This window comes from Anser anser (genome assembly GCF_964211835.1).
Source record: "Anser anser genome assembly, chromosome: 16".
NCBI classification, from domain to species: domain Eukaryota; kingdom Metazoa; phylum Chordata; class Aves; order Anseriformes; family Anatidae; genus Anser; species Anser anser.
Window position 1 is genome coordinate 14,968,137 of NC_139737.1, and position 26,569 is coordinate 14,994,705.

General features: G+C 44.2%; 2 protein-coding genes across 10 annotated transcripts in view; both read left to right on the top strand.

Moving 5' to 3' along the window:
• Positions 1-24,505, top strand: part of CEP250 (centrosomal protein 250) — a 34,952-nt gene extending 10,447 nt beyond the window's left edge. For 4 of the 6 annotated variants that reach the window (XM_083801549.1, XM_083801551.1, XM_083801553.1 and 1 more), the window contains 20 exons: positions 172-316; positions 607-753; positions 931-1,161; positions 2,666-2,859; positions 4,973-5,100; positions 5,282-5,451; positions 6,264-6,443; positions 7,545-7,679; positions 7,988-8,131; positions 8,578-8,879; positions 11,801-11,960; positions 12,733-13,057; positions 13,472-13,599; positions 13,865-13,985; positions 15,506-15,660; positions 17,414-20,671; positions 21,350-21,505; positions 21,905-22,018; positions 22,191-22,238; positions 23,857-24,505. In XM_083801549.1, coding sequence (XP_083657675.1) covers positions 172-316; positions 607-753; positions 931-1,161; positions 2,666-2,859; positions 4,973-5,100; positions 5,282-5,451; positions 6,264-6,443; positions 7,545-7,679; positions 7,988-8,131; positions 8,578-8,879; positions 11,801-11,960; positions 12,733-13,057; positions 13,472-13,599; positions 13,865-13,985; positions 15,506-15,660; positions 17,414-20,671; positions 21,350-21,505; positions 21,905-22,018; positions 22,191-22,238; positions 23,857-24,144 — 6,529 coding nt within the window. In that variant the 3' untranslated portion in view covers positions 24,145-24,505. Of the gene's footprint in view, positions 1-171; positions 317-606; positions 754-930; positions 1,162-2,665; positions 2,860-4,972; positions 5,101-5,281; positions 5,452-6,263; positions 6,444-7,544; positions 7,680-7,987; positions 8,132-8,577; positions 8,880-11,800; positions 11,961-12,732; positions 13,058-13,471; positions 13,600-13,864; positions 13,986-15,505; positions 15,661-17,413; positions 20,672-21,349; positions 21,506-21,904; positions 22,019-22,190; positions 22,350-23,856 lie in introns of all 6 variants that reach the window. The other 2 variants (XM_083801550.1, XM_083801552.1) reach the window with 2 other exon arrangements.
• A 799-nt stretch (positions 24,506-25,304) lies between these two features.
• Positions 25,305-26,569, top strand: part of ERGIC3 (ERGIC and golgi 3) — a 29,622-nt gene continuing 28,357 nt past the window's right edge. For 2 of the 4 annotated variants that reach the window (XM_083801561.1, XM_083801562.1), the window contains exons 1-3: positions 25,305-25,548; positions 25,712-25,782; positions 26,316-26,403. In XM_083801561.1, the coding sequence (XP_083657687.1) occupies positions 25,461-25,548; positions 25,712-25,782; positions 26,316-26,403 (247 nt within the window). In that variant the 5' untranslated portion in view covers positions 25,305-25,460. The remainder of the gene's footprint in view (positions 25,549-25,711; positions 25,783-26,315; positions 26,404-26,569) is intronic. The other 2 variants (XM_083801563.1, XM_083801564.1) reach the window with 1 other exon arrangement.

Here is a 26,569-nt window from a genome sequence, read left to right on the forward strand (position 1 = left end):
GACAAAGAGTGGTGCAGCTCTAGTCAGAAAATCCCAGCATTCTTCAAGTGTAAATAGAAAGTTGGTGGAAATCCTTCAAACTGCTGTATCTGGGGTGTAGTATGTAGTCTTTGTTTTGGAAATGATAATGTTTTTGTCACTAAAAACGTGTTTACCTTTCCCGTTCTCAAGTCTGAAGGACTTAGCTGCACTTGAAGCAAAACATTCATTATTACAGAGTGAGTTGGTAGTCACAAGAGAGATGCTGGAGGAATCACACCTTCAGAGGGATCTGCTGAAGCAAGAGAAACATGAGCTTACAATGGCACTCGAAAAGGTATGGCCACTTTTTCCTAGGTAGCACTTGTGGGAGAGGGGGTTCTGATAGCAGGACCACCACAGGGGCTGTTTCGGGCAGTAGAAGTCAGGGAAAAATGGTGTTATCCTTCTTGGACGATGCTGTGATCCATACAGATTCTGTGGTGGATTTAGTCCCCACGTACTTATTGGAAAGGTTTAACTGGGAGTACATCAGGTTTGTCAGAGATGCAAAGGGGATCTGGAGTTGCTGCATAAAGTCAGGGATATTCCTGTCTTTGTTTTCACGTTGTTCATTTGTCTCTTCAGGCAGAGCAGTCAGTAGCAGAGTTGACAGGAGCTCAGAATAAGCAGAGTTCTGAAATAGCTGATCTACACATTGCCACAGCAAAGATGAGCAGTATTAATGAAGCTCTTGCATTGGATAAAGTGCAACTGAACAAGCTTGTGTTGCAGGTGAGCAGAGTTTCCAAGGATTCCGCCAGGTGATTGTCTCCAGCTGCAGTTTCTTTTCAGACTTTGCCTTCAGACAGGATGACTGTCTGAATATCGACAAGTGTTATTTTTCCGTCCAAACTTTATGCAGAGTATATCTTACTGTATTTTGTTTCCTCTCTGCTTCCATGACTGTAGCTGGAACAAGAGACCGAAGTTCTGTCAGGTAAAGTGGATGAGATGGAGAGAGCAAAGATCTCTGTACAGGAGAAGATGAGCTCTTATGAAAGAACAAATGAAGAGCTTTGCGCAGAGAAAACCCACCTGGAGCAGCTGCTGAAGAAAGCAGAGGAGCAACAGGAGGGGCTGCAGGTGCAACTGAGAATACTGACAGAGGAGAAGGAAGAAACCCAGGAAAAACTCAACCAGGTAAGACAAAAAACCTGGTTCTCCTGGGTAGGCATTTGGCTGCTTGGCTCAGGGAAGCTGTGTCTGTTTGATATTTCAGTGCTTTTGTCAACAAGATGCTTGGTAGTACTGGAGGTCAGAAAGCTCTGTTTACTTCCTTTTAGAAATGGTTTGGTGGCTTGCAGAGATTGTAGTTCTGAGGGATTGATCTGTCCTTTGCTTCTACAACATATTGTAAACTGTTTTGGCCTGTTTTTTTGCTTTTGATAAACTTCATAGAAATTACTTTTGTTGCCTGTGCACCTGAATGAGGCTACTACTGTTATCTGTGGCAAAAGAAGCAAACATTGTAGCTTTTCATCTTTTTCTGAGGTAAAAAACAGGCTGTATGTTTCCATTTATGCTTTTTGTTGTGAAGACCACAACTTTCAGAACTCCATTCTCATGTTCAATCCTAGGAAGCAGCACAGAGCTGCAAGTCAGTATCTACTGCCGTGTACTGCTACGAAGGGGAATGACATCTTGCTGTTATTGTTCAAACTACATTTTAAGACAAGACATAAATTGTAGGTTTGAATTGTTAGAGCCTCTTTAGGCTTTCAGGAAGAATTTAAGAAATAGGTGAACAGACAAGATTCTTTTCTCTGGACTAACTGATTTCAATATGTTAGAGAAAAAGCTTGTGAGAATCATGTCACTGGAGGAGAGTTTTTCATCATTTAAATGACAGTTTTGTAATGTACAATCTTGGGTATTTGGAGATAACTGAGAGGAAAATAGCTTGTTTCTCATGGTCTGTTCTGTTTTAGTCTTTGGCTATAGGGTAAGTTGTTTGTCAAGTACAAAGCAGAGGTGTTATGTTGAAGATAAAAGCTTAAAAATCATGGTTAATCTTCACGATTGATTATCAGCAAGGTATATTAGACAACTTATTTGTGTAAGATGATTAAACATTATTACTGACATGAATTACTGTATAGAGTCTACCATTTTTTGGCCATGTCAGCCAGACTTTCATAAATCACTAAATGACAATGCTCACCAGAAGGGCTGTTTCCCTATCAAACATCACCTCACTGCATCCAACAGCTTTACATTTATTCTTTTTTTTTTTTTGAAGGATAAACCATATTTATTTTAACTCTTTTCAGTGAGGAAAGTTGCTTTTGCTCAAACGTACCTGAAAATTTCCAGCACTGATACAGATTCTGAGAGAATTTTTAGTTTGCAAGGTAGCAGTTCTGGAAAATGCAGAATTTTTGCATGAAAACACATAGTCTGGGGTATGTACATTTGTCCTCAAGTAGCTGTCTGGTCCCAGCCAACCCAGTATGGCCCTACACATCACTTCCAAGTCCCAGTGCCTTTCGGCAGCCGAAAGTATACAGCAGATGCTGTATACAGCAGATGCTCTTAGGTTTTCATCCCACAGTACAGGAGCTCTAACTGATTCAGAAGTGACACTGGTTGGCTCTGAGCAGATCTTCAGCGAAATGACTAGAACTGTATTTTATCCTGCTTTCAGGTTTACCTCCAGCAAGAGTCAGCTAGCAGTGGTTTGGAGCAGTTGCGCCAGGAGTCCTCTCGCCAAGAGGATGCACTGGCCAAGGTGTCCAAAGAGAAGGAATTCCTGGTGCATGAGAAGGCTGCCCTTGAAGTGCGACTGGCAGCTGTGGAACGGGACAGACAAGGCCTTTCAGAGCAGCTGGCAGAGGCCAGGTAAAGGCAGGGAGGAGGCCCTAGACAGGACATTATTTAATGTCTGTAATTATAAAGGTGGTAATCATTACACAAGGATTTATTGCAAACTGTATGCCTTTCAGACAGCTTGACCTTCCATAGACAGAAAATTGAAGAATCTTGAGGGGAAAAAAAACCAACCCGTATATCATGGTTTGAATGTTATTTTTCTGAGAGCTAAATCTAACAAAGCCTTGGGCTCGTGTTTGTGCTACCTTGCACGTGGCTGTGAAGTCTAAAGCAAGCCAATCTGAATCCTCAGTATCAGGTACCTTGGCTCTGCATTGAGAAATAACAGTGCCGTGCTCTCTGCTTGCATCTAGATGTTTAATGGAGCCTGAGGCTTCTCTTTGTTTTTGTTTTCTTGTTCTGTACATTTGAACAGAGATCTTTAGGATTCAAGGGTACTATATACAGGCATTCTGAGTAGGACACTGTCATATAGGGTGAAGCTAGAGGCTTCTCCTGAAGATCTTGAGGACTTCCTGTTTCTAAGCTAACTCATGTTAACTGTGGTACAGGACCTGAGTTTGGTTCTGCCTGCAGCGGGGAAGCTTCTTTTGAATCCTTGCCAGTCTTTGGGAATTGCTTATCACTGATGTGTGGGTCCTGTACACCTTAGCACTTGGCCTCTAGAGATGGATATCACAGAGATGTTATGCAGAGAAGGAACAAGATACTGTCCTTGTGCTGTATCAGGCAACTGAGATAAAACGTGACAAGTTCTGCTTTTCAGAAACAAAGTTTGTCCTCTGTTCTAGGTAGCTTTTAGAAGACTCCTGAACTTGCAAAGCTGTATAAATGTTATTTTGGAGATTGTCTGTCATGCATCATGACTTACACTTGACCACTCCAGAGTATGTTGTTGGCAAGGCTGATAAATACTGTTTCAGCTCAGTCTGTTTCTTGAGAGCTGCTGCTTCTTCTGAGCTCCAGCTTCTCTTATTTGATCCAGCTGAATAATATTTTGTCAGTTTGGCTGTACTGCTTGTTCATAACTTTTATTGCTGGCTAAACTTCCAGAGGAGAGTGTAGCCAGAGCTGCAAGGTGGAATATGATAAATTTTGAACTTGAACTGTCTATAAACAGCTCTTCGCTTTCTTCTAATGGCTGTAACACTGATGTGATTTTCCAGGTTCTATCAGCGTAGGTGAAGTGGAGGATACTTATTGCTTGATTATATCTGTTCCATATGTTGTTGTGAAAACAGAGATTGGCAGTAGGTACTTACAGAGTCTTTATTAAGCATTCAGCTCTTTTTATTTTTCACTGACAGCATCAGCAAAAAGAAGAGAGAAATTAGTTGTAAACAGCCTTTGTTAATAGATAAAAGCATTACCAAGAAGAATCATCAACTGTTTTTGCCAGATGATGGTCTCAAGCCTTTTGCTGTCACAGTTTTGGACTCTACCTTTTCTGTTCTGTTTCAAAGGCTGATTTCTATTTATCCTTAAAGTGTAGCACATTTACTTTGGACTGCCAGAGATTGGCATACTCAGATACATGTGTTTGTTCCTCTTGCTTGAAGATATGTCCTCCATTGTACAATAAAGCAGTGAAATGTTGTTATTGTGGGTTTTATTGCTGTACCTTTAATGATGTTATCCTAATGTGTCCCTGTACTAATGAAGCAATGCTGTATATTGTAAGACACTGGCACACAGGACTCAGTATTAGAGCAGGGAAGTAACTTCAGCTCCAGGTTCCAAAATCCTGTGTGTCATTCAGAAGTGCTGATGAGATCAGGGCTGTGAGCCCTGACGGATGGATTTTGGCTTGCTGGTACAGACTCTGGGGGCACAGCTACCTGTGTGTCATAGATCAGATGACAGCAATTTAAGGTTTGGCTATTGAGATCAAATTAGACTGTACTTCCTGTGTTATGCTAGGTCATAAGTAAAACCTGGGCATTCCCTTGGAGAGGCCTGCCTTGCTATTTGAAATGGCAGAAATATGTTTTATGTTCATAAATTTCCACACAACCCATTTTCCATACTCAGGTGTGGGGATTATGAACCACTTCTTACTGGAATAACTCCCTGAGCATGTTAGGAGTAAGAAGCTCATTCTTTCTATATTTACAACATGTAGGTCAGTGAAGGAGACCCTGGAATCCAGCCTGTTTGAGGCTCAGCAGCGTATATCTCAGCTGGAGATCAGCAGGAGTCAGCTTGAAATCCAGCTGCATACAGTCATCCAGGCTAAGGAAGTGGTGCAAGGTGAGAGCCACATGTATTTTGTCTCTGTTGATACTCTCACCTGGCTGCAGTGCAGTGCTGAGGAATGAAGGAGACACAGCCATAGCCCTTTTGCACTGAAATTAAAATAGCTTAAGGCTAGCAAAATCAGAACCATTGTTTCTGTAGGTACTGAATTTCTTGCCATTTGTCATGTTTGCAGGGGAAGTGAAGTGTCTTCAAAGTGAGCTGGAAGCAGAGAGATCTTTAATGAAGCAGGAACGGGAAAACATGGCACAACAGCTCCTGCAGACAGAACAGCAGTATAACAATGCTCTCAAACTTCATCAAACTGATCACGAAGTGGAAATAAACAAACTCCTACAAGACCTGGTAGGAAACAATATGGTTTCAAGCAATCTTTGTGGGATGGCTTTAGCATAATTATAGCCTGAGCCTGAGAAATGGCAGTAATCATCTGTCATAGGCCACACACTGCTCAGGTGCTCACACAGGTGCTCACACTGCTCACACAGGTCAGACAGCAGAGCCAGTGGCTCATACTTGAAGTCTCGTATGTGAAGGCCCACATGACTATGTCAGGACAGTAAATGCAGTCACCGATTCAGTGTGACCCTAAGACAAATTCAGCAGGAGGTTGGGTGAACTCAACCCAAAGCCTCGCAGCAAAGGGGTAGGATCTTGACCAGACTCCTGTCTATCATGAAGTAGACTGCTAACATTCCTGCCAAATGCAATCACAGAAACTGTGTTCCTTTCTTTCTGTCCTTTCATGGTTGACAGAGGTTTTACCCTTGGGTTTAAAGCATATGGGACAAGCTCCTTGTTCCTGGTACTTCAGTCCATGGTCTGTCTTGTCAGTAGAGCGTCAGGATACTGGCCTTTTTCTCACCCTGCAGTCAGTCTGCATCTTTTTATTGAATAAAATGGAGTTCTGAAAATGGAGGTGAGAACAGAGAGAAATGCTAAGAACAAAGGTGTTAGGAAACAGGCAGCCATCAGAGAGGGGAAGGTGTTATCTCCTTCTATTCCACCTGCTGACCTGCCTTTTAAGTTCCTTGATAGGCCACAAGGCAACTGCTGTTTGCTATTCAGGTAGAGGCTTGTGGGAGGGATGAAGATTCACATGTTTCTCATGAGGTTACCTGAGACTTCATCTTGAAATCTTTTCCTTCACTCATTAGGCAAATGAGCGGGAAGGGCACCATTTAGAGCTGCAGGAGATGCTGGAGCACTGGGAAAAGGAGAAAGCAGAGACAGAAGGTGAGCATGAGAAGAAGCTGTTTGATATGAAGCAGAAAGTTGCTACCATGCAAGCTCAACAAGAAGAGGAACGAACTAGAGTTGAAAATGCTAAGCAAGAGGTAAAGAGTGTGAAAGCAGAATTTGTGTTTTTACTCTTCTGGTCTCCTTATTGGTAATTTTCCTCTTGACATTGCACATCTGTGTAAAGCTGTCTGTTGGATGCCCTTCTGTAAACAGGAGTTGCCTTAGCAACCATAAGACTTTTGTGCCATGAAGCACAGTGCCTATAATGCAAGAGACTACCAGAGTGTAAGTTTAAGAAAGACAGGAAGTCCATTGCAGACCTGAAGATAGCATAATCACTATAATCATATCTCACAGTGGTGAGCTGAAGGAAGCAAAGTGTACAGAAAAGATGGAGTTATGGGATTTAGCTGGATATTGGACTGTGAGAGCATGCCTCAAGTGTCCCTTTTTTCCTGAAGTATTTGAGGTGTTTTCTACTTTGAATTTGGTGAAGTGAAAGGCATGCAGGACTCTTTGGCAGTGGGAATGAAATGTTTCTGAGTAGTGTAACAGAGGTGGCCTCCAGGCTGTGTTGGAAGTCACTTTCTAGGTAACTGTTTTGTGACCAGACTCATGTGCCAAAGCAACCCTATTGTGTGCTGAGAGTCTTCCTTGTGTTTTACCCAAATTCCTTCTTATGCAGATTGACAAGGCATGGCTGTACCCATAGCTGTGTCTGCAGGTACTGGAATGACAGAATCAGCTGTAAGAGGTGGCAGCGTATCCTTAAAACTGAAGTAATTTTCACCAGGCCCCACTTAGAATACATGAGTTTTCTGAAGGAGCTGCTAGCTTCAGCCTTCTGGCAGACTTGCGTGTTCTCTACTGCAAAGTGGATGCAAGAGTCTGTATTAAAAGACGAACAGGACACAACAGAAGATGAAGAAACCCTCATCCCTCACCAGCACTAGGAAAAGGTCACACACATTCCCATTAGATGGTTAAGAGTTTACTGAAGACTCAGTCACAGATGGACCGCAGATGTTTATACTGCCAAACTCACTTAGGAATCTGTGCCATCTAGTGACCTAGGAAACCAGCAGCATGTTGCTTGGAGAATGTGTGAACCTATCAGCCTTCCAAGTCTTTGAAGTCCATGTGCGTTTTTTTTCTGTGAAGATTAAACCTATCTTTTCCTTTCTCTTTCTGTACAGGTCCTGCTAGAAAAAGAGAGTGAGAAGAAAGCTTTATTAGAGACACTACTCCAAACTCAGGGAGAGCTAACAGAAGCCTGCCAACAGCTTGAGCAACTCAGGCAAGAGGTGAAAGAGCAGCAAGTGTATGGGCAGGTAAGTCTCACTAGTAGGGCAGGTAGAATATACAAGCAGTTGGTAATAGAGCCAGGTAAGCAGTGAAGGACAGTAAGAAGAAAATGAAACACAAGTCCTGGGACTGAAGAGGCAAGAACTACTGTAGACACTGAAAGCACAGAGCATGGTAAGCTCCTGAAGCCAGCAAAAGGAAGGAAGGGTTGCAATGGAAGGAGTGGTGGGTAGAAAAGGAGAAAGTGGCAGAATGAATGTGAATGAGACAGAAAGAGGAAAAACATGGAGCTGATGGCAGGTCCCAGTAACTTGCTTTCCATTTGTATTTACAGAACATAACAGAAAAGCTGCAAGCAGAGCTGCGAGAAACTCGTTGTAAGATCAAGGCAGTGGAGAATATGCATAAGGAAGAAATCAAAACCATCAAAGAGGAACTGAATGTTCTTCTTCAACAGAGGGATGATCTACAAAAACAGGTGACTTAAACAGCAAAAGTTATTTTAGTCATCACACAGGTCGTGTCTCCACTTCTTGCTTTTCTGTTGCGGAACAGGCTGTTGGAGTAATTCCTCTGACTGCCATCATACCGTGGTCTCCATCTCAGCTGGTCTAAAGGAGACTTACCAGTCACCTGAATCTCAGCTGCTGCCCTGGACAGATGGGCTACTCCTTTTGCCCGTTTGCCAGTAATTATCAGAATGTTTATTTTCTGGTCTGTTATTGCTAGCCTTGGTTTTTAAGGTTTTTATCAGACAAACATGATGCCCCTCTAGATTTTTATACAAGTCAGTTGTGTCCATTGTGAATTTGGTACTTCGTGATAAGATGAAATTTAAATCTGTTCTTCCCCTTTCTTCATAGTACGTGATATGGCTGACAGTGACAAGCTGTAGTCTTTGAGTGCTGTTATGTGTTACTTCAGGTGGAAGAGCTGACATCTCAGCTAGCAGCTTCCCAAGAGTCCCAGCAAGCAATTGGCCACAAAGCTCAGCAGGAGCTGAATGAGGCACAGGAATTGTCAAGGCAGAAGGTACTGGAGGTTGTGCACCTCCAGAGGATTTTGGATGAAGAGAGGAGCCAGTGGGAAGAGGTAGAACATCAGAACAAAGAGCTGCAAGTGTGTCTGCAGTCCTTGGAGGGGGAAAGGAGTCGATGGGAAGAAGTGGAGCGTCACAATGCAGAATTTGAGGCTTCACTGAAGGTCCTAGAGAGTGAAAGAGCCAGGTAATTGAGAGCCTGCAAGACTCTCTGTTCCATCTAATGAATTCCCTCTTTTAGACTTTTGCATATGAAAATGGCTCTTTTTTCTTTCAGTTACACTTTTTTTCTGAAGCCAGTGGCTTTTGAACTAGTCTTTTCCTTAAAAGGAGGTGTTCTTTAATTTACAGTATTTATATGCTGACATAATAAAACTTTCTGGGGTTTAAGCCTAAAACACAACAAAGGAGGCAGGACAAGCTGCAGTATAATGGGTAAATAGATCCACCAGCTCCACCTTGGGTTCACTACACTTTAAACATTTAAGATCTGCACTTGTCTTCCACCCTTATACTTCTGGTTGGAAGAAGCCATCATGGAACTTGGAGGCTCCCAAGAAATGAGCATGTTTTTCATTGCCATGTGTTACCCCATTCCTCAAAATATCCTAACAGGCATCTGGAGATGCTCAAGCAGGGTCCCTTCTAGCCTTAACAGTTACTGATGTTATTGTCCAAGGAGTGCAACAAAGAAGAGAAAGGAGGCTACTTCATCTGGTGAAGTCCTGCCAATCTTCAACAGAACTCTTCACTGAAGAAGATAAGTAAAAGGCAGAGTACTCTTTTTTTTCTGCTATGAGGGATCCTACATCTTATATACGGATCTGAGTATTTCCTCCAAACCTCCATTAGCACTTCTGGTATCTGCCTTCATTTCCCTAGCTGAACTTAATATGGGTGCTGGCAAGTCTTACGACACTCCCCAGATATCACCTTGCTTTCAGTTGCTGTTCCTACCAGCATGTACAAGCTTGGGAAACAAATTTTCTCTTTATTAACAAAACCTCTGTTTGAGTCTCGTAAGTCAATTTTTTTTTCTTCTTCTCTAATGTCTTCATTTCAATACTTTATTTTGGCTTTGCAAGCTATATGGTATCACTATTTGCACCACAGTACTAGTCTTAGCTTCCACCAAGTTGTTTGCTGGAGCAATGATCTGAGTGTCTTCTTGGTGGAAGGACCTGAGGACCCTCCCCACTTGAGTCTTGTATTAAGAAATATTACCCTTGGTGTTCCAGTCTTTCAAGCCTTTGATTCTTTCATGTCTTGCTTGTTGCATCGTTACCTGTATGTGAAATCAGCTTTTAGTAACTAATGGCTCAGCTAGAAAGACTGGGGAAATGAAGACACCTATGGCCAGTCTCTTCCTATTCTAGGTTTTTCTGGGACGTTACTGTTGTAAGGATATACCTGAAGATCCTACCAGAAGTGGTTTCAGGATTGTCTAGAAGGATCACCCTTCCTGCATCTTATCCCCAATCCCTATTTATCCCCAGAAGAGGCAATATGAAAGATACTAGATATCAAACTTGCCTTTCTTATGGTTTAGTAGGATTTGTTCCTTTTGCTATTTACCTTTTTACCACTGAAAGATGTTTGTTTCAGTAATTTATATTTGAATGCTGCCCAGTGAATTGCTAACTGCATTTGGATCCTGTTCGATGTAACTTCTTATTACATAGAATCATAGAATGGCTTGTCACCCACTATATCAGGTTGCCCAGGGCCTCATCTAACATGTTCTTGAACACCTGCAGGGATGGGGCATCCATAACCTCTCTGGGCAATCTGTTCCAGTACCTCACCACCCTCTGAGTGAAGAATTTCCTCCTAACATCTAATCAAGATCTTCCCTCTTTTAGTTTAAAACCATTCCCCCTTGTCCTGTCATTACTTGATTGAACAAAGAGTTGCTCTTCATCTTTATTATGTCCCCTTTAAGTACTGAAAAGCCACAATGAGGTCACCCTGGAGCCTTCTCTTCTTTAGGGTGAACAGCCCCAGCTCTGTCAGCCTTTTTTCATAGGAGAGGGGCTCCTGCCCCTTGATTGTTTTCATGGCCTCCTCTGGACCCATTCTAACAGATCAACATCCTTCTTGTGCTGGGGTCTCTTGGGCTGGATGCAGTACTCCAAAGTGGGGCCTCACAAGGGCGGATTAGAAGGGCACAATCACCTCCCTCAACCTGCTGCCCACTCCTCTGTTGATGCAGCCCAGGATGCAGTTGGCCTTCTGGGCTACAAGTGCATACTGCTGGCTCATGTCAAGCTTTTTGTCCACCAGAACCCCCAAGTCCTTTTGTGCAGGGCTGCTCTCAATGAGTTCTTCTCCCAGTCTGTACATCTCAGAAATACTCTGTGTGGGTGCACATTATGGCTAGCATGAGGGATATGTTTCTTAGGCTGTAGCTTTCACAGAGGTGAGATAGAAGGCAATCTGTGGTAAGACAGTTCTCTAATTTCCCGTTTCTTGGTCTCCAGCCCTTTGTTGTACATCTATGAGCATTAACATGAGCTCCACTGCATGGAGCCACCCAGCATAGAGGTGTGCATACAGACGAACAAGAAGATAAGAAAGATTAAAAGGTATATTGTGGATACTAGACTTTTATAAAGATGCATTATCCATAAACCCATTCACAATTTGCATGTTTTCCTCTTCCCTGGAGCTCTTAGCCTTTTATGTTCTTCTGTGGCATTCTTGAAGTTGAGAAGAACCAGTGGTGGGTAAAACTGCCCCTTTGTACCACCTGTACTGCAGAATGGTAGAACATGGGATTGTATCTGTGGGTATCACTATGGCTTTTAACATCTCTGGTTTAAGAGTTTCAATATTTGTGCACCCATATTACGTTGTCTATATTCTTATTCACATTTCAAAAAACTATGTGAAACTTAGCCAATAATTCAGATTTCCTCTGTGGAAATGAGCATAGTGGACACATGCTTGGGTGTGATTGCCAGCCTGGCTTGGAACTGAACAAGCAGCCCAGTCATTTAGATAAACCTCAGCAGAGACAGTAATTTTCCCCTTGGTGGTGGAAGTCCTTAGAGGTTTTTAAATGTTATACAATGTAGTAATGAGTCACATACTCTCTCTTTCTTTCAGGCTGTCTCTGTCTCTGGAACAGAAGGAATTGAGCCTCAAGACCCTGGAAGAAAACAACCTTGCCCAGCAGAACGAGGTGTCTAAACTACTTTCTGATATTCAACAGGCCCAGCAGCTCCATTCAGACCACAGAAGAGAAATAGAAGAGCTCAACAACCAGGTGTCCTATCCAACAGCATTTTCTTCTCCAGGGAAATTGAATACCACTTTCAGCTTGTAGGCACCACCTTTTTTCCCCTTCCAACAACACATGCTCCTGTGTTCTGTGCAGAGACTTTGCACATTGAAGTGAAGGCTGGATCTGCTATGTTCTCCCTGTGTTGTCCCCTGTTCTCTCATTGTTCAAGCCATTAAATCTGTGAGGAAGAGCAGAAGACTCCTTTGGAATTTCTCAGTATCTATGCTGGAATGTCCCTAGGTGGTGTTTCTATCTCTATATAGAGATAGAAACCAGCAATCTGGTGAGACAGAAGTAGTTATTGCAGTCTGTGGAAGGCACTTCCATCTCAGGCAGTTCATCTGGTATTTTGGGGATGCACAATAAGGGATGCTGACAGACTTCTATTTGCTTCTACTCCCAGGCATCTCTGGCAGCCTGACCTCCATGCAGGGGTGCTTGATCTGCCACCTCACCCTGCCAGCCACCTACTCAAACACGTGCTGCTTCTGTTCTGAGGTTGGAAAGCATGATGGTTGGGCTATTGCTTTCTGGATGGGGAAGCTTCCTTTTGGCCCCTTAACCTCCAGACACCAGAATAAGTTTCTAGCTTATTGTCTGTTTTACTTAGTCTGAATCCTTGTTTTTTTTTTTGCCTTTTGTTTCCAATGAGGTTGTTGCTTAAAGTAATTCCTTATTTTTTTCCCCCTACTTCCTGCTCTGCTGCCTCAGTAGCAGCACTGTCCCTGAGGCTCTGTGCATCTGTGTGTCGTAGGTACAGTCACTGCAGGAAGTGGTGCTGGAGAAGGAGGCTGGCCTGGCAGCTCGGGAGAAGCAGCTATTACAGGATCTGGAGGAGTCCCGAGCCGGCGAACTGTGCTTGAGAGACTCTTTGCACATGCTGGAGGCTGAGATGGCTGAACTTCATCTGAGGCTTTGCAGCACAGAGAACAGAGCAAAGGCATTGGCTACAGAGTGCCAGCAGGCTAACAGCGCCCATTGTGAAGCCCAATCACAGTTGGACAAACTGCAGTTGGTTCTCCACCACATGCTGTGTGACAGCACTGATACAAGCAGAGACCTGGTCACTTGGAGTTCAGGCAAGTGTGGGAAGGTTGAGGAGACTGTGGAGTGCACATAGGAGAGCAGATAAGGGACGGGTGTTTCTTTGCAGTCCTAATAGGTTCATCCTTTCACTTCAGACTGGCTCAAGCCTTGGGAAGTCTTGAAGGCCTGAGGTCTCTGCGCAGAGACAAGTTCCTGTTTGTATGTGGAGAAATAACCAGCACCAGAATGAAATAGAGGCCCATAGTCATGGAAGTGTATGTGCGTTCTTCCATGGAGCAGCAGTTACATTAGTGGGCAGCAAAATAATGTTAGCCTATGACATGTCTTGCTGTAACGTGAACTCTAAGGCAACAACAAAGGTGCTGCCACCTTCTCCTATGTAAAAAGAGGCCTTGTTTGTGGGACCCCCAAATTAAAGCTTGAAACACAGTGGCTTTTTTCTCCAGAACAGGATCGTGTCTGGGGCGTAACTGTTTCTCAGGCCAGGGAAGTCCCTGTAGAGCTCACAGTGGACAGAGTGGCAGCAGCCATAGAAGACCTGCATCAGGACCTGAGGCAGACTCGGCAAGATCTGGTAATGTGTCTCTGTAGTGCATGCAGAAATCCTGTCCTTCTGCTGAACTGAGCTGAGAAGCAGAGTGCCAGTGCCAGAACTGGTGTAAATTGTAGGCCAGGTTTGCTTGCTGCCATGGGGGAAACGGATGATCATGATTACATTTACCATTAATGTCCAACTGCCCCCTCCTACCTTGGTTACTTCTGCCTTTAGCTTTTGTACCTCCTTGTCTTCTGCCAGCAGTGGCTCTGTGAACTCATATTGCTCTTCTTGCCTCCTCCAGAATGATGCCAGGAAGAAAATACAGGACCTTGAGCTGGAGCTGAGCAAGAGGCAAGCTGAGAGGGACCACTTCAGTGCCTGCAATCAAGAACTACAGAAGCAGTTGACTCTATGCCAGGAAGGTACAGCGTTGCCTTTCCAACCCACTGAGCCAATCCTGTCTCATGAGCAGGGATTTCTGGTGTCACACAGGAAAAGTGCAGTGCCAGGAGATGGGAGGAGGGAAAAAGCAATCAAGCATGAGATTTGCCCGTAGAACTACCAGTGAATGCTTTTCATAACAAAAGATCCAGTGGCTGGCACTGCATATAGTGCTGTGACTGGTGATGTTTGTTCAGGGGTGATCCCTTTCAGGTAATATATCACTACAAAGTAGGTGTGACTTGATACCTTACAGCATCCTTCTCCATACACTGTTTAAAATTCCCAACCTGCTAAAAACCTTATCTTTGCAGACTTCCTTTTCCTCTTACATTGCCATTTCACAGAGCATCAGTTCAGTGTTAAGCTACTGTGTTATTGTAATTGCCAATGCATCCTTTCTTCTGCTGTTTTTCCTAGTTTTCTGTTATCTAATGCTTTTGCATCCTAGTATCTGAGCAAACACAGTTTCTTGCTCCCCTAGCTACTTCTTACTTATGTCTTTGGTAACATGTTCACTTTGGATTTATCTACAAACTGTTTTTCATATACTACTGATTACCTCTTCTTCTAATCTCCAGGCCTTCACAGAGCCCTCCAGGGCTACTGTTCTCTCTGTATAAGAGCTGGACAGGCATCTCTGCTCCTCTCTCTGCTGTTATTTTCCCACTCTCCAAATCAGAATTGCTTTTCCATCTCCTTGTCTTGTTTTCCTTGTCTCAGACTACAGGAACAGGTAGTGTGGGCATTGCCCGTGCTCGTTGTCTTCCTCGCATACTGCCACCTGCTCATGCAATACCTTTAACTATTCAGTATTTCTTTGTGTAACTTCTGTGAGATGGAACAGCTGATCATTTTTCAGACTCCTTACAGCAGAGTTTTCCAGCCTTAAATCATCCCTATTTCTGGAAGATTTGTAGTGTTTGGTTTTCTTATCATACATGCTAACAGCTTACGTACTTTAAATTTTGCCATTGGGTGGATTCTGCTGGTCCCACTGGTCAGTTCTTTTCCTGTTTAGACTAAACTGCTAGACAGGAACTATTCCTATAGTTCTGTCTTTTAGCTTGTTTTAGTTCCTGTCTAATCCTGTGTGCTTCGGGTGTCACTTCTGGTATGATGCTCAATTGTTCTTACTCTACTGTTATCCTAGTATCATGGAATATTTCTTTTCTTTTTTCTCTGTCAATGCACAGTGTATTTCCCTAGTATCCTTTTGGACAAATACCTTAAAGTGTATCTTAAAGCACAATGTTGGTGTCTGTTCTATTTTCTAAAGCCTCTTATGCCTTCCTGGTCAATTAACTGTGTCATAGTCAGTCCTTACTTTTGCTGCTTCTTGTTCTCCCCCGCCCACCCCCAACCTTTTTTCTTTAGGACGCTAAATCTCTCATCTACTGTAAAACACAGACAGATAGGAAAACGTTGTTTTCTCCCTAGGATACAAATCAGTTTGGTTTTGCTTTGCTTTTCACCTTCTCCTTGACGTTTACTGCTGCAGAGAGGCAGATGGCAGAAGACAAGAAGAACTCTCTACAAGCTGCCTTGCAGGCAGAGGCTGCTGCTCTAAAGAAGGAAGCTACGACTCTGCATCAAGAGGTGGCATCTTTGGAAATGAAACTTGAGAGCACTGAGAAGCAAAGAAAGGATGTTCTGGTAAGGCTAGCAGATGCCATAAAGGGTAATTTCTTGCATAATTTTTTGGTCTTCTATTAATAATTCTAAGGAACAACTTTTTCAGTAGAGAGTTGGTTTTGGTTGATGCTGTACAGGTTTAGTCCAAATCTGAGAAGATACAAATTACGCAAGCGCTGAATAAGTCTCTCATGTTTTACTTTCCCTCCATTCATTATCCCGTTTCCCAGACTTTTTCTTTCCTGCCAGTCCCTGTAGCTGAATTAGCAGAGTCAATACTTTGAATGAGAGAATACAGTCCAGAAGGGGGAGAGAACTAACATCACAAAATCCATAGAGAGAACACAGACCACTATGAAGGCAAAAAAATAGTATTTTCACCAGTGATTATTTTTTATTTTTTCCAATAGCATTCTTCTGAATAAGGAAGAAAAGATGCTGGAGTCACATAAAACTTACTTATAATTCAGGGTGTTTATTTTCCACAGTTCTGAATGGTTTTGCACTTGGAACTTTAGTCAAAGTAACTTTCAAACTTACTTACATTGTTCAAACTTATTTACATAGTTTGGACAATTATTTGATAGTGTCCAAATACATATTTAGGTTCATAAATATCTAGAGCTGTAAAAAGGGATGAGAAGAGAAAGTCTGTTAATAATAAAACTATTCATCATTGCACAGCTGAGTGCTGACTGTGGGGAAAAATAGAGAAATTTGAGAAACAAAACAGCTGATTCAGATAAATATATATGTGGCTGCGAGGGTTGAAAAAGGATTGAAAGGTTTCATTGTTTGAAACCAATCTTGATTTCAAACACAAAATGACAAGCTGTGATCCGATCGTTACTCCTTCAAGAAAAGACAGTGGGGTTCCAGTACTGTGAAAATGCTACACAGTAGAGGTTCCCCTGGGGGGGGTAAATGTTGGAGTTGTTCTCTCTTCTCTTCGTAATAGAACATCATCGTGCCACTAATTTATGCTTAATCTGGACTTTAAATCCTGGGTGCTGTTCTGGCACCTCCTCCCAAAAAGGACATATTAGAGCTAGAAGAGGTTCTTGGAAGGGCATCAAGGAAGATGGGACTAGCTGAGTAATCTGGAAAAGATTCAACCTGAAGGGTAAAACAGGAAAGCTCTACAATACCCTGGGAAGCAAGGGAAGAGGGGGCAGTCACATTTTTTTCCACAGAACAGAAGCCATATGTTGCAGCTAGTGAGAACCACACTGCAAATGACAGGAAATAATTTTTCTTAGAGCAGAGGAGATCTGTTGAACTTCTTGCCAAAAGGTGTTGTCAATACAGTGGGCCTATATAGGGTCAGGAGGAATCTGTTAAATTCCTCGCAAGCTGAAACAGTGCTGGAGTTTGTGGGGGAAGTATCATCTAAACCTATCCTAATCTTAGGCTTTTTTCCCTGGGTATGCACTTACAGTCACCATTAAATACAGCATGGTAGCCTAGACATTTGAACCAGTGCAGCTGTTCTTATATGACCAATATTTTCGTACTTCTCCATTTACAATGACTCAAAAACAAACAAACAGAAAACACAGTTACAGACAGAATTTGCTAAATACAGTACAGTTCTCAACATTTTTTGAGTGAAAATGGAAAATATAAATCAAACAAGGAAACTAACTGAACGGGTAGAATTTTCTACTGCACAAACTGCAGCCCTTGACTGCCACCAAAGTGGGAGTTCAAATCTAGTATGAAAACCAAACATATATAAATGGAATTATTGAATCTTTTTCTTGCTGTATTGCAGCATGAACGGGACAGACTGCAAGCAGTTGAAGAAAAACTAATGTGGGAGATAAAACTTCTTCAGGAATCAGTCACAGCCTCTGAAACACGAGCAAATACAGCAGCAGAAATGAATCACTCCCTTGAACAAGAACTTCAAACTACATTGTCTATCTTAAAAATAAAAAATGAAGAAGTGCAAACTCAGAGGGAGAAAATCCAGATGCTACAGAAAGAGGTAGCAGATGTAAAAGCTTTGAAGGAGAATCTTACTCAAACGAATGCCATCCTATCAAAGAGAGAGGGAGAAATGAAGTTATACCAGGAACAGATGAGAATACTGGAAAACCAGGAAGAAATGCATAAAACGACTCTAGATCAGATTATTAAGGACATTAAAGAGAAAAAAGAGAAGACAGAATCCCAGCAAGAACAAATAAAGGAGCTAGAGCAGCAGCAAGAAAAACAGATGATTGCTGCAAGCAAGATGAGCAAAGACCTGGAAGACAGAAACCAGGAGATCAGATCCCAGCAAGAACTGATCCAGGAGCTGGAGAAGCAGCGAGAAACGCAGAGGACTGCTGTGAGCAACATGAGCAAAGACCTGGAGGAGAGAAAACAGGAGATCAGATCCCAGCAAGAACTGATCCAGGAGCTGGAGAAGCAGCGAGAAACGCAGAGGACTGCTGTGAGCAGGATGAGCAAAGACCTGGAAGACAGAGACCAGGAGATCAGATCCCAGCAAGAACTGATCCAGGAGCTGGAGGAGCAATGCGAAATGCAGAGGACTGCTGTAAGCAACATGAGCAAAGACCTGGAGGAGAGAAAACAGGAGATCAGATCCCAGCAAGAACTGATCCAGGAGCTGGAGAAGCAGCGAGAAATGCAGAGGACTGCTGTAAGCAGGATGAGCAAAGACCTGGAAGACAGAGACCAGGAGATCAGATCCCAGCAAGAACTGATCGGGGAGCTGGAGAAGCAGCGAGAAACGCAGAGGACTGCTGTGAGCAGGATGAGCAAAGACCTGGAAGACAGAGACCAGGAGATCAGATCCCAGCAAGAAATGATACGGGAGCTGGAGAAGCAGCGAGAAACGCAGAGGACTGCTGTGAGCAGGATGAGCAAAGACCTGGAAGACAGAGACCAGGAGATCAGATCCCAGCAAGAACTGATCGGGGAGCTGGAGAAGCAGCGAGAAACGCAGAGGACTGCTGTGAGCAGGATGAGCAAAGACCTGGAAGACAGAGACCAGGAGATCAGATCCCAGCAAGAACTGATCCAGGAGCTGGAGAAGCAACAGGAAGTGCAGAGGGCTGCTGTGAGCAGGATGAGCAAAGACCTGGAAGACAGAGACCAGGAGATCAAATTCCAGGAAGGGAAAATAATGATTCTAGAACAACATGGTACATCACAAGTGAGAAGTCTGCTAGTGGATCTTGATCATATGAAAGGAAACTTGCAGGAGAAAAATTTAGAGCTTATGTCTCTGACTCAGCACATCAAAGAACTGGAGATGGAGAGAGAACAGGTGAAATCTTTGCACACAAGTCTTGAACACCTTGGGGCAGTTCTTAGAGACAGAGAGAGTGAGTCTGACACTCAAAGGGATCAGTTAAGACTCTTCCAGCAGTACAAGGAACGTCAAGAGGAGTACTTGCAAGAGCTTCATGGTAAAATAGAAAAGATGACCCTTTCTTTATCTAAGAAAGATCAGGAGCTTGAGTCACAGCAAAAACAAATTCAGGAAGCTGAAGAAGTCATGGAAATGAAGTTGAAGACTGTCCATGATCAACTGGAGCAGACATTAGAAACTTTAAAAGAAAAGGACAAACTCCTAGACATCCAAAAGCAACAAACAAGGAAACATGAGGAAAAAACAGAAGAACAAATTAATGTCTTATATAAAGACTTAGAATACACTAAGGCAATATTGAGAGAGAAGGATTTCATGATTAAATCTCAGAAGGAACTGATTGAGACTTTCCAAAAACAAGAAAAAGACTTTGAGCAGCAGAAGGAACTTCTGCAACATCTTAAAGTGGCTCTAAAGGAACATGAGCAAGAAATTATATCACTTAGAAAGCAATGTGAGGTGTGCAAAGAAAAGGAGGAAAAGCATGAAGCTGATCAAGCAAGTCTTCAAGAAACAAAAGTGACTCTGAAAGAAAGGGAAAGAAAGATAGAGGTACTGGAGGAGACTATCTCTAAGCTTCAACAGCAAAATGAAGAGGCAATGATGCAGAGTACAGCTATACTGCAAAAACTAGAATATGCTGAATCTTCTCTAGCAGCTAGAGATCAAGAGAGAGTGTCTCTGCAAGAGCATGTCCAGGAACTTCGAGAGCAGAAGGAGTTAGAAGGCAAACAGGCCAAGAGTCTACAGCAGGATCTAAACAAAATGAGCCAAACAATGAAAAAGAAAAATTTGGAGATCCTTCAGCAGTCAGAGCAGATTAATGTCTTCCAGCTTCGTGAAGAAAGCATGAAAGTAGCACTAACGTCTTGCCAGAATCAAGTAAATCTACTTGAGGAAGTGTTGAGGAAGAGAGATGAAGACAACAAAACTCTTATGCAAAAACTTCAACAACAAGAAGAAGAACTGAAGACCTTGCAGAATCTCCAGCTTATGCTAACTGAGAAGAAAGAAGAGATTAGACATCACAGAGAGCAAGAGAAGCTCCTGGAAGAAGCCTTGCATGAGAAAGAATGGGAGACTAAGGCTCAAGGTGAGCAAAAAAGGTTAGAAGATGAGGAAATGAGAGGTCTTCAGGAAGATGTCCAGCACATTCAGCAGATGCTGATAAAGAAGGATGAAGAGATCAAGTGCCAGAGAGACAGAGTCAGGTATTTAGAGAAGACTCTGACAGGGAGAGAACAAGAGCTTAGGAGGCAGAGTGAACTCCTGAAACAATTAACGTCAGCTTTGCGATGGAAAGATGAAGGGGAGGCCCTAAAGAAACAAATCCAGAAACTCCAAAAATGGGAAGAAGAGGAAGCAGAGAAGAAGAAAGTTCTCCAGGAGAGAGACCACTTCTTGAAAAGGCAGAAGGAGCTAGCCCAGCAACTGGAAGATGAGAGAAAAGTAAAAGGAGAAGAATTGAAGCGTGTGATTGCTATTTTGAAGCAGACTGAAAGTGGAGAAATCGAATGGAAAGAGAAAGCACAAGCACTGACTCTTGCCCTTACTAAGAGTGAAATGGCCAATGGGACTTTGAGGGAAGAAATAGCCATCTTGCAAAGTATGGTTTTAGACAGGGACGAGGACCGGTTTCATCTTCAGGTAGGCAGTATGACCGATCATGAGACAACTAAAACATCTATAAAGGATTCTAATTATGTTTCCTATAAATATTTACCTGCTTGGCCAAAGAAACTATGTTTTCAGCCAAGAGGCTTGTCTGTCTGTGTAGCACAGGCCAGGGACCACTCACCTGCTACAATTTTTTCTGTCACGCCCAGAACTACTGAAAGAGCTATAGAGCTTACTCTTAAATCAAGCCCAAAAGTTGGGGATTAGTAATTGGTTCTCCTGTCTAGTATCCTGCCTAGGTAGTTTTAGGCAACATGGTGTGGTTAGGATTTGGCATGAAGAAGAAAGAGCACAGTTGACGAAACTAATGTGCTAAACTTTAGATTATTTTTTTTTTAAGATGGCTGAGCAGCAGCTACACTGACAGTTTTTAGAGTATGTTTTCAGATATCTGCTGTTTCTTACCACACACATTATGTTTATGTGTGGACAAGCAAGTTATTTGGTTACAAGTCACAGGAGTACGTGATGGTCCTTATGTAGAGCCACTAAGAAAATAAAGTGCTGTTTTGGCCCGTGGACCAGGAGGAAAAGATGGGACTTAGCACTGTCCATTCCTGAAGCTCGTCACCCTCTCTGACTTGTTGATCTGGTCCTTCTAACCTTTATGTGACCTGGTGCCATATAATCTCCTCTGTGTATACCCAGCAGGCTATTGCAGAAGGGGAGCAGCTATCATGGGTCTCAGAGAAGAGACTCCTGTGGCAGCGGCTGGAGAGTCTGCAGCAAGCAATTGCAAGGCTGGAACATGAAAAGACTGAGCTGAAGCAACTCAATGCTGAGCTCAGGAGGACTCTTGAGCAGGTAAAACAGGCTTTCACTGCCTCTCCAATGCCTCGTGGTCTTCTGCAACACAACACATTTCCATATACAGCCCTTTGGAGTCCTCTGCTTTTTTACTACCTCTCCCACTTTCCTCTGTGGACATACACTTCCATGTTTTCCTTCTCTTCTGGCCACACACTGCTTTCACGGATGAACATTCACTTAGGTCCTACTCTTCATGCCCTGGTGTTACCATACATGCACATTTGACACTCTTGTGTCAGAAACCTCCTCTTGCTTTTTCTCTTCCATAGTCTACATTGAGTGCTTTTTGCCTCCAGCTTTCTCTGGTGCAAGTAGAGATTTCTCTGAGTAGAAATCTGCTCACAGTGATGTCCAGGCTGGTTTCTATGACTCTTTCTCCTATCCAACATGCAGGTGGAACGTGAACGAAGGAGATTGAAGAGAGGTTATAGTGGTCAGTCACTGCCAGGTGCATGCAAGTTTTCTCTCTCAGAGTCTGATGAAGACAAGACGCCTGCTTCTAGACAGGTGTGAACAGAATCTTACTTGGTGGGAGAAGGGTCTGGCCATACAGAGAAACTATATGGCAAATCCCAGTGGTAACAGTGTCCTCCCTATATAGACCTAATGTAAGTCTAATATAGACTGTTACCCTGCCCAGACTGGAAACTAACAAGAAATTCTTGCTTTTTCTTCACAGGAGGAGGCTCATGCTCTCTCCAGTCAATTAGCTGAGTTACAGAATCAGGTGAGGAGTAGGAAAGTTGTCATCAAAAGCTGCTGTAGCTGCACTGATGAGCACAACTTTACATGATGTTACAGCACAAGTTTTGTTTGGCTGGGTTCCAGCTGTCAGGAAGTGAGTACACCAGGCAATAGAAATAACCAGGTAGCCGCATCTGTTGGTCATGGTCAAACAACACCATTCATCTAGGTCTAGTCTCTGACTTTCCATGTCAGGCATGGTGGGTGAGGGATTGGAAGAAATTCAGAAAATTGAAACTTGCCTGCAGCCAGAGAGTATTCTAAGGATGTTTTGTTTGAGCCTTACCCATCCTGTCAACGGTTTCTATTTTCCCTTGATTCAGTTAAAAGTGGAGCTTGCATCTTATCAGAATTCCAGGGACACAAGGCAGTGGCTGAGCTTATAGCTCTCAGGCAATTATTAGTCTCATACTCTTATTCTGTGCTAATCACAGTCCCAATATTAGACTGAGTCAGAGACCTGAGCACTATAAGGATATTTGTTTTATCAGTGTAAGAGTGTACCTTCCAATTACTATTGCATCATTTGATAGTGATATTGGCAGTACTAGCAGGTTGCCAGACTTATGTTCTCTGTACTTTTTTGGGTCAGGTATGCCCTGGTCTCCCTGAGGATGTGAATCTTCACAGGTGATAAGGGCAAAATGTATATAATACTACTGTGGCTAAAGTACATAATGCTTAGCTCTGGAAAGTGAGCTAAGCACACTGCTGAAGCCCACAAGTTATCACCAGGAAGCTTCAGTGTCTGAAGTTCTCTTGCTAGAGATAACGAATGGAACCACTTTCCCCTTGTGACTCATGTCTCCCTGCACTGTGGACCTGTTTCCATTCAGCAGGAAAATAAAGGTGCTCTGGTCAAAGAATAGTCCTTAGCTTGCTCATGAGGGCACTGCTTGGTTATGGGAGACTGTAACTTGATCTTCCTCTTCCTGGGAGATGCTCTAAGCAGCAGATGGCCACTTTTCCCAGTTGTATCTACATTACCTACCAAAGCGTGGGAGGGTTTTTCAGGTTTTACATCCCAGTTTCACAAAGGTGTCCTTGTTATTTCAGATATAATGTCAGATCTGTCCCTCTCTTCAGTAGTGTGGCTCCCTAGCTCTGAAGTTAGGAAAAAGGAGTGTTTCATCCCTTTCCATGTGTTGTTAGCAGTCAAGTTTTTAAGCTACATCATAACAGAACTGTTATTCAGTACCTTAATAACTGGTCTTTCTTGTGACAATCGTGTAACCAGTAGTCCTGCTGAGGAAGAAGCATGTGGAACCAAAGGTGTTAGTAGTGCACATTTCTCTTTTGAAAAAAGGAATTGGGTTACTAAATCCTGTAGGAATCTCTTTTTCTTTAGTAAGCATGAAAGAATGAAAGACACCAGTTTTGTACTGGTGTGAGGTATGATATGGTGTGACAGAAAGAAACTAGAATTGTTGATCATCTACGCTCAGTTCAGGGTGAATTTGGAACCTATTACTTCCCATTCAACAATGACAAATTGTTGGTCAGGGCGGAAGGATGCTTCTTCCCTGACAGCTGGTACTGTGGAGCCAAGGATGGTCCTAACAGCCTGGGCTTCTCTGAGCTCAGCCTTTTGCCTCTTTCAGGTTACCCTTCTGCAGCAGCAGTTGGCACAAGAACGAAAATACAAGCAGGACTATATTGAGTGTTGTGCAAAGACCAGCCAGGAGCTGTCAGACCTTCACCAAGAGCTGTCTTGCTCCTTGGCAGCTGTGGTCAGGGAGCCCAAAGCTGCTATTCTGGAGGCAGAGACCCAGAAGCTGGATCGGTCTCTGAACCATACCTTGGCACTAATGTCTCTGGACTGTGAGTATCCTGAGAGACAGCCATTGCATTCAACAGTCAGATCCACCACAAGGGATGGCCTGAGGTAACAGGACCAGTGTACAGCCAGAGGCCTCAGCAGGAGCTGAGTCAGTGGCCTGCTGTAGCAGGTGAACCATGGGAGGATGATTAGCTCAAAGCATGAGTTCTGAGGTAAGAGAAGTTCAGAGCACAGCATTCACTGCAAGGTCCCCAGCCAGATCAGTGGTGGGACAAAATTGGTACTGGTTTGCATGGATAAGGTCGGGGCATACATAGGCAAAATCTATTCTTCTTGCAAAGTGCTCCATCACAGCATGCCTCATCAGTCTCCACATGGCTCTCCAAGTTAGGTTACTCGTCAGCTTCTGTACTGTTTACAAAGACTTTTTTGTATGGTTTTATTTTTTCAATAAACTTATGTTTCTAAAACTCTGTGCATTTCCTGATTTTTTTTCTCATTAGGTTCTTAGAAGTCAAGTTCAATAGTTGGATGAATCAGTTTCTTTCTGTACTTAAGGTAGTGATGAGCAGTATTCTGTGGGCAGCAGAAGAATGGAGATATTTTGTTAACAGTTTCTTCCTTTGTTGTATAGGAGCAGCTGGACCCTCACAGAGGTCCTGTCTTGTACCATTCCCAGAGCTGGTGTAGGAAATAGAGGTACGCTTGTTCTGTTTGCAGTTGGAAGCACCTCATAACGACAGCAATTACTTTGTTTGTTTAATAAATTGTCCAAGACTACCTTATTTCTGTAGAAAAAAAAAAAAAGCAGTAGGTAAGTAATGTGGCTTAGGAAAAGACTGTAATAGCTTTTCACTTATATACGTATGCTATTGCATGATTTCCTGGGAAGAGAGAAGGAAATGGAGCTATTACAAAAATGGAGTTTTGGAGAGGGCACAGGGGCAAGGGAAGGTGGGGGGACTTCCCTGCGCTGCCTGCCTTCCAGCTTTGTTGCTGCTACGGGCCGCGTGAGGGAACATCTTTGCTCTCGAAATAGCAGAGAGCAGACCTTTAAAAGACACGGTCACTATTCAGGGGGCAGGAGGGGAGGGATGGCAGTCTGAGCGAACCCAAATCTTTCCCAGCAGCTTCCCCTTGTGTCGCACGGCTGACGGTTACCTGCGCCTGCTACGGGGAGCGCCCCTCGCGTTTCAGTCACTGGCCTAGACGCCCTTCAAAAGGCGGGCAGGGGGGAGCGGGACGTGCAGGGTAACGAAGGCCCAGTCCTCGGGGCCGGGGCTGGCGGCGGGGGAGGAGGAACCCTGCGGGTGCGGGAGGCGCCGTGGGGCCTGGCGGCCGGGCCGCGGGAGCTGCCGGCGGAGGCGGGGCGGGGCCCCGGCCGCGGCCCCGGAAGGCGGCTTTGGTTCCGGGCCGCGCGGCGCCATGGACTCGCTGTGGCGGCTGAAGAGGTTCGATGCCTTCCCCAAGACTCTGGAAGACTTTCGGGTCAAGACGTGCGGGGGCGCGCTTGGTGAGCGGCCGGGATAAGGGCGGGCGGGCCCGGCCCTGGCCGCGGGGAGCCCGCGGGACGCCGCTGCCCCCCCCCCCGGCGGCGGGAGGGAGCCGGGCCGGGTGGCGGCGGGCGGGCTGAGGCGAGCCGGGCGGGCTGACGGCGGTTCTCGTCTCCCCGGCAGTGACGGTTGTCAGTGGGCTCATCATGGTGCTGCTGTTCTTCTCGGAGCTGCAGTACTACCTCACCAAGGAGGTGAGTAGCGGCGGGGCCCCGGGCTGCCTCCTCTCCTCCCGCCTCTCCTCAAAGCCGCCGCGCCCGGGGGCGGCCCGGGTGGCCTCTGGTCGCCCACGCATCGACTTCGTGTGCCGGGTGTGGGCGGCTTCTCAGCACCCGGCAGCCTTGGCCGTGGGAGCGGGATGTCCTCTGAGAGCGACCGAGCGCGGGGGCTGGCCAGGGTCCCCTGTGAAGCTGCGGCAGAGGTTTTCTAAATCTCCTTTTGCTGTCTCTACCTGCCTGCAAGCATGAGATGCAAAGAAAAATAAGCGCCTGTAGAACTTCCCCCTCCTAACCACACATCTGAAGATCCCCAAATTATTATTCTGCTTTTTAAAGCTATTGCAAGTGGCAGAAGTTTAGGTACTGTGGGAGGTGTGGCAGACACCAGCTCGGGTCTGTCTCAAGTTCCATGCATTAAAAATCAGCCTCTGAGGCAGAGAAATCAAGGGAAAGAGGCCTTTCAGGTTTTTTTCCAAGTGAAACAAAACTTTTCTTTTTTTTTTCTTTAGGTTCATCCTGAATTATACGTTGACAAGTCAAGGGGAGATAAGCTGAAGATCAACATAGATGTTACTTTTCCGCATATGCCTTGTGCTTGTGAGTCAAACTTCTGAAATTCGGGGATAACGTTCGTACTTGCTGAGGGCTGGACACGCACAGGGTGCCTGGTGCTCATGAGTGCTGCGCTGCTGCTTATGCGGAGGACAGGGAGGAATCTGTGGCTCCTTGCAGTTATGCAGCGATTTCAGCCAGGCCGACTGAG